Source organism: Perna viridis, chromosome 11, assembly GCF_037379345.1.
Source record: "Perna viridis isolate PV_CMFRI_1.1 ecotype Kerala chromosome 11, ASM3737934v1, whole genome shotgun sequence".
NCBI classification, from domain to species: Eukaryota; Metazoa; Mollusca; class Bivalvia; order Mytilida; family Mytilidae; genus Perna; species Perna viridis.
In genome coordinates, this window is record NC_142455.1 from 9,176,433 (window position 1) to 9,184,300 (window position 7,868).

General features: G+C 33.4%; 1 protein-coding gene across 1 annotated transcript; it reads left to right on the forward strand.

The window, feature by feature from the left end:
* Window positions 1-2,934: 2,934 nt before the first annotated feature.
* Window positions 2,935-4,550, forward strand: LOC148602892 (uncharacterized). The gene has a single exon (XM_088553389.1). It carries the CDS (start codon window positions 3,627-3,629, stop codon window positions 4,278-4,280), a length of 654 nt encoding a protein of 217 aa, XP_088409515.1. The 5' UTR covers window positions 2,935-3,626; the 3' UTR covers window positions 4,281-4,550.
* The last annotated feature ends 3,318 nt before the right edge of the window (window positions 4,551-7,868 follow it).

The following is a 7,868-nucleotide window of genomic DNA, read 5'->3' on the forward strand; positions in this document are numbered from 1 at the left end:
TTTTTCACAGCACTATGAGGAACAGGGGTAATTTCTGCGTAGGACTATTTTTGAGTACGTTCCAAATGCTCATTGATTGAATTGGTGGTCTGTAACCTAAAGAGTCACTTTCTGTCTTAGAAAAAATAAATAACTATACAAGTATCTTCCTATACACATACTGAATGCATTTGCAAAGTTTCAGTGAAATGTGACAAGCACTTTTTTAAATATTTGATTTTTAAATATAGGGTAACGAAGTTGCATGAGCAAAAAAGTCACAATATTCTACCATGATACTTAAATGCATTAAATATTTGCAAAGAACTTTTTCTGACTTTTCAAATAAAAAAAATCAATCACGACTTGTTTTTTAACAATATTAATAAAGAGATAGCCTTTAAAAGTAATCATTTCCTGAAAAATTGGTCTATTTTTAAAAATTCATTTCTGTCATGCCTCCCCCTTTTTCTTGATCACATGTCAAAAACACTAAATCTTTCAATTTTCACAGAAGGTGATATCTTTGGCTTCATATTTGTAAATACAGTGTTTTCACATTAAAACATGACCAGTAAAGGGCACCTAAAGCAAAAAAAAGTACTCAAAAATGGATTTTCCATGTTGCCATAGGGAAATGCTTATATGTCCTTAACCTCAGTAATGAAAGTGAGTTTTTCCTCATTTCTAACCAAATTTTTGCTCAAATCTATACAAAACTTGATTTCAAGTGCTGATTACCACCATATTTAGGTAAATATAACCCTCAAAGTTTAATATTTGATATTTTTACTAAACTTTCTACACTTTTTACTGGATAGGACATAAAAATCAGCCAAAAAGACCAATTTTCCATAATTTGGACCTATAACTTAAAAAAATGCATATTTTGAAGGATTTTTGTAGTGTATTCCTCTCATGGCAAAGTTTGCAAGATCTTCAAGTAGTTTAAAGCTATTCCAAGAAACTTTTCATTTTACCATGGCTTCATCTTCAGGCTAGAAACCACTAATTCCACTTCCCATAGGCTTCTATGCTAATTTCACAATATTCAATGGCTTCTCTGGACATTACCTTAACTTTAACCTGCAGAAGACTATATATCAGCATGATTCTACATATGTCAGCTCACAATCCTCAGAGTGGCATATGGGGTTAGCAGACTTGCAGTGCAGTACTGGTCACCGGAAGTGAAGGGTCTATAAATATCATGGGAAATCCCAGTGTTTTCACAAGATAGGGGTATATTTAGAAATCATTATGGAGATTAGGCTTCACATCACAAGAAGCAAAATGCACATATAAAATGTACAGAAATGTTTTTCCTTTCAGAACTGTTTAAATTTTTTAAATAAGATGAGCACTATTTTTCACAGCACTATGAGGAACAGGGGTAATTTCTGCGTAGGACTATTTTTGAGTACGTTCCAAATGCTCATTGATTGAATTGGTGGTCTGTAACCTATCTACAGGTTGATGGGTTGTACCGTATATCTTCAGGAAGGTGGATTGTATCGTGTATCTACAGGTTGATGGGTTGTACTGTATATCTTCAGGGTGGTGGATTGTATCGTGTGTCTACAGGTTGATGGATTGTACCGTATTTCTTTAGGGTGGTGGATTGTATCGTGTATCTACAAGTTGATGGGTTGTACTGTATATCTTCAGGGTGATTAATTGTTCCACATTTTACCATGAAAGTGGAATGTACCTTAAATACTCAGGGTATTTGGTTCATTAAATGTATGTGGATTGAACCATGTATCTACCGGTTGGTGGTGGTCTGAAGCGTAGATCTTTTGAGTAATGGGTTATACCATGTAAGTCATGGTGGTGGCGTGTGAACCGTGAAATCAGGGTGTGCACTGTTTGTCATTTGCGCGGTTGGCTAATACATTGTGATCCATAGTACGTTCAGGACGGTGGGTTGAAACGTATATCGTCAGGTCGTTAGGGTATCGTGTACCGTGTACTATGTATCTTCAGGGTGGTATTTTATATTGGGTAATTTCAGGGTGGTTGGCTGTATCTGGTTTCTTATAATAACTTTACTCTCAAATCACCAAAAGTACATGGTATTTAGATGCATGGATGTAATGCATATAATTACATACAGATATACTAATGTGACGTGCTACAAAGCTCTTTAGGCCACAGCCATGACAAAAATTAAGAAAACACATAACCAACATTTCGTGTGCAATGCATAGGCTGTGTCTTTTAGAATCGAAATAAAACACGAAAGCTCCATTTTATCATTGTTCTACCACGGACTTGCCATTTATGCACTATCTGAAATCAAGCCAGTGTGTACAGTATTCGGGTTTCCGGGACTACATGTAAGTGTAAGGTATTAGCTACATTCTATACACTACACTCTGTATATATATGTTCTGCGATCGAGAACCAGTCTAGCGTTATAGCGAATTTTGCCTTGTTAAAAAGAGCAGATATCAATTAAAATTGTAAACGATGATAATTGTTAAGTTAAACCTTCCGTAATGATTCGCTTTTATCATTTTATTAACTTTGTAGGTGCAATTTAAGATATAATGGAAAACAGAGATATTCGCGTTATTTAATATCTTTTCTAATTAGATTGAATTTATTTTTCTCTCAAAGTAAGAGTATCAACTTTCAATTGTAAATGTGTTTGATAAAAAGACGTTCGGTGTTAAACAATATATCAGAATCATCAGTGGCTGATCAAGGGGAAGGGTACAGAGAGTTACGTCTCTATTCTTTATTGGAAAATTTGTAATTTTTGCGTGTAAAATTGACAAAAAAATGGTAAATAATTTCCTAGCACCCCCTTTTTCCGAGGAACCCCGGCTGGTACCCCTCCTTTTCAAAGAGTTTGTATCCGCCCCTGTATCTGTTCTCGAAATCAGAGGTATATGATTTGGTTGGTTGATAGATAAATTCATTTCGATCGTTTCTTTATTTGCTGTTAGTAATAAGGTACATGTTTGTAAAATGTTTTTTTCAGAATTCATAAACTTTTAGGATTATAACCCCGTAATTTGTGGATTGCAGAAGAATGCCTAGATGAAAATTATGACCAAGCTGCTGTTCATTATACATAGTATCTTTTACAAACAGTTTACATCGTGATTTGTAAACTACCCAAATACTCATTAACTTTATTGTACTTAGACACTGACCAGAGAGCGTCAAGAAAAAAGAACCCGGATGGACAGTTCTGAACTTGGCAAAGACCGATACTATTGTCACTTTTAAGATAACACACAGAGCCAAAACAATATCAGAATTAGTGTTTCGTATTACTATCAATTTCCCGAGTGCTTTTAGGATTAACTGTATGAAAATGTTTATTGGCAGGTGCTTGTTTTGTAATAGATGGATGCACATAGTAATATCAATGATTATTTAGATAGTATCCGTCCATGGACATTCTATAACCAGTCACTGACTTTACGAAATTGTTTCTACATAGCTTTCTATTTTTGTGTTTTGTTTTAACACTTGATAACAATAGTTGACACCCTTCCGTGCTCGTGGTGGAGTTCTATTATGTTGTAAATCCTTAAGGACGTCGGAGGCGTTCGGTCTTAATAAAAATTGACTTCTTTCATGATATTGATAATCATTGTGCAAGAAAGCGTTATGTAAAGTAACAATCAGTTATGAAGAAAGTCTGGATAAGCTTCGTTTTTCTTCTTCTTGTCGGTTTATCTGATATGAAACCTTTTGATGATAAAAGCAAACAAGGAAGCATAATGGATTCTAAATTGAATGGTGAATTAAAACAGAAGCCGAAATATTGGATAAGCAAAGGAAGAATAAGAGTTTCAAAAGTGAAAAAATCCACGGACAAGACGGAAGTGGAAAAAACAACGGAGAAATCAGCATTTAAAAAACCAACTGACGAAACTGTAGCTGTCAAATTAACTTCAAAACAAGTTAAAAAAGATACGAATTTAGCAGACCTTACATGGAAATCAAGAAACGAAATTAAATGTGATTTACAACGCAGTAAACCGGAAGTAAGGGTTCTTCATAGTGACCGCATGGCGGTTGACAACACTTTAACGATTTCGGAAGACGTAACAAATTCTAAGTTAGACAAATTATTGAACATGATGACTGAGAACTGGGATACTTATATGTGGGAAAAATCTATGTTGACGGAGATTGCACAGACTTTGTCATATCTGTTTACAGAGCTGAGACAGCAAGAGAAGCATGTTAAAAGATTGAACAGGAATGTAAGAAACAGCCTGAAAGTTTTATTTGATGGACAGGATATTAATCAGATTCTCAAAAATAAAAGCGGATGAAAATGTGCAATAATACTTGTTATCAGTTCGTTTATAATACAAAATGTACTTCGAATTATTTTATAGATTATTCTTTGTTTCGTGCAACTAACATATATGAGAGATAGTTTCGATATTCAATCATATTAATTTTCGAGATCCTCTCGATAATCCTTTCACTGTGACTATGAACTCGTGCAATCAGGAGATTACTAGAATCATCGAACCTAATGTAGATTTTCATGAGCATGGTTAGTACGGTATGGTTGGCGTGGCTGACTTACAATGTAACTTATGAACTGTAATTTGAGCATTAAAGAACTGTGAAAAAAAAATATATAAAAAAAAACTCTTGTGTTTTTTTACCCACATTTCGTGCCAATCCATCATTTTATATTATGTTTCTTTTCGGTCGATTCTATTTTTTGTGCCCGCAACTAAATATTGAGGTGGGGGGCTCATATAGGCATTGCCTGCTACCCGATCCTATTCAGTCTTTATACTGAATAAAATATTGTTTAAACTAAATGTTGGGGCATATTGTTTTACACATTATAATGAAACTTTTAGAAGACGTTTATCATTTGTAGGAAGTACCCTTTATTTTCAACTGCTTAGGTAGGCAATAAAATGAGTATTTTCCGGTCAGTGCTGTTTTCTATCAAGGATGCATATCTTGAAAATCAAGCACATTTCAAATGAATATGATTATTTAAGAAAATTATTTTGATCTTCTGAAAACACGCATCTCGGTTTTGATTTTTTTATTTAATAAATGGTAGTCTACCAAAGAATTTTTGTGACTGAGGAAAGATAGTATGTTACCACAAATATGTTAAGAAAATTTGGGCATAACTTTTACAACAGAAATATTCAACAATAAAAAAAAACTATGTACATTGCGGAATGGAGGGAAGGGGGCATCGTAGCACGGGCTAAAGACTATTTCAAGTGTAAAACAGATCGATTTATCATTCAAAACAACGGATATTTTGAACCACCAGTCAACAATTTAGCAGTAGATGCAATAAAAATAATAAAAGGAATTATATTTCAATAAAAGCAACGAATTCAAAGTAAATGTCGATACCATCGATATAGTTGGTACTAATAGATTTCATAATCTGTATATGCAACACAAACTTTCTGTGAAAATAAGCCGACAACTATTGTTGAAAGGAACAAATTTTTTAGTTAGAAAGACAAAGGACCAACACGAGAAGACCTGGATAGAAATAGAAAAGAATTGTCCATACAAATCATCGTTGGACTCGAAACAAAAAGAAAAAATACGTTTCTTCTACTTTTCATTCAAAAGATTGTATTACCAAACTAATTCCATATATTAATTGCAATGAGTATGCTACGATTTGTATACTTAGAATAACCATTGTGTTTTTTCTGTTGCCAAATACCGTTGTCCAAGGCCGCTTTAACGAAAGTTTGCTCGTCGTAAATAGCATTGGCATATGATTTCTGTAAATTTACATTAAAGGTGATTGTCAAATAGAAAAGAACACGTGTATTTTGTGTACCCGTCCTCGCGAAAACCTAAGATTGTGTTGAAATAATGCCAACACTACAATTGCATGCACTTTCGTTTAATCCTTCTCCGACTAGAGGACGGAAGTAGTACAAAATGCTAGTTTTTATACCTTTTTATTAACTCACCTGACTCAAGGGGCCAACGTGAGCCTTTGTCATCACTTGGCGTCTGTCGTCGTTAATAATTTTTCTAAACTCATCTCCTCTGATACTACTGAACCAACTAGAACCAAACTTAGTATTAATGCTCCTTAGGATAGTCTACATAGAGATGACGTGGTGATCATTGGTCCGTCGAAAAACACGACCGCAGTTACTATGAATATATGAACATAAAGGTCAGACAATAGTTTTTCTCATCTACAATGTACATGCATCTCCAAAACCATTTGGTGAGGCAACATTCTGGCAAGGTTAAAGTATTATGCATGATGAGTTCTATCTGTGGTCAATTTTATCATTTTTTTTCTATTTTTTTATGCTATTACTTTAAAAAAATATTCTCCTCTGACACTACTAAACCAGTTTGAAGAAAACTATAGTAGATAGAAAAAACTTTTAATTACAGAAGTCTGCATTTGATCAACGTTGTCGCAACATTGATCCAATGCGGACTTTTGTAGTTTGTTCGTTCTACTACAGTCTTGAAAGTAAAAAAATGATGAGTTTTTTTTTATTGGCAGTTTTCAGCCTATATCTTGAAAACTATAACAGATAGAACTTTCAATTGATAAAAAAGCTCCATATGATAAGTCCTATAAAAGTCTTTTTTGGGGGGTCATTATTGTCGGGCAACTCGTTGTTAGAGTTATTGTCATTGAAAGGTGAAAAATGATGATGTTTGCAGTTTTAAGCCAATATCTTGAAAATTATAATAGATAGAAAAAGACTTTGATTGATGAAATGCTCTTTATGATACACGTAAGTCCTACAAAAGTCTTCCTAAGTTAAAATTGTCGGACAGTTCCTTTTTAGAGTAATTGCGCTTGAAAGGCAAAAAATGACGGGTTTTTTTGTTTTGTTTTTTTGCAGTTTTCAGCCATTATTTTGAAAATTATTACAGATAGAAAAAACTTTCAATTGATGAAATAATCTTTTATGATAAGTCTTACAAAAGTCTTCTTGGGTCAAAGTTGTAGGACGACTCCTTGTTAGAGTTATTGCTCTTGAACGGCAATTATTGAACCAGGTTAGCGTTTCAGGCTCCTGGGTGCCTCTTGTCTGATGTTCAAAGAACAACTAATGAAATAAAAGTAATTTTCAAATGATCTTTATATACAATTTCACGAAAAAATAAATAACAAAAATAAAAAAACACGCTATGCATCAATCCAAAGAACAAATATCGTACTACAAAATCATAATCATGTAGATTTCTACGGTCAACACCCCGCCTCCAAATACAATTTTTGATATGTAAGTATATTTTGTTTTATTTTATAATACAAGATGCTGCTTAACAGGCATTTGACATGTGACGTTTATTCTAAAGAGCTAGTTAGTCACACGTTAAAACTTCATATATAGTGCTGCCCTACTGATGTCTACATAAATTGTTTAAGTTTTTCATTGAATCAGAATGCACCCCTTTTCTTTTAATACAATATAAAAAAAATTCACAATTTTGATATTCCACACCTAAATAATCTTCAATGTGTATCAATTAGTTAAGAGCATAATTTGCGTCATGTTTGTCAGATGTGTATTTACGGTTTTACTTGGATTTTGCACTTCACAAAGAAGAGGCGCTTGTCCAAGTTTGAGTTATCTCTCTTTGAAGGTAGTCATCATCTTAGTATGGTTTGTAGTTGTGACCGTTGCTGGCCTTTCTGATTATGTTCAGTTTTACTACTGAAAATTGATTTATTGATAAACTAATTATTGCTCTAATATGTTAGTTTAATTTGCAGTTGAAATTCTAGTGAAATCACTTTTTACACTTTTCTGTCGTATTTAGATTTTGCTTATCATTGAATTATTATTGGGTATTCAGATTTCTGTCTTATTTTTCTTTAGTTGGATATTGTCAGTTTTGTTTATTGTTCTTAAATTCCATTAGAATTT

Coding starts and splice junctions, on each gene's coding strand:
- LOC148602892 (XM_088553389.1), top strand. CDS start 3,627: ATGAAGAAAGTCTGGATAAGCTTCGTTTTTCTTCTTCTTGTCGGTTTA.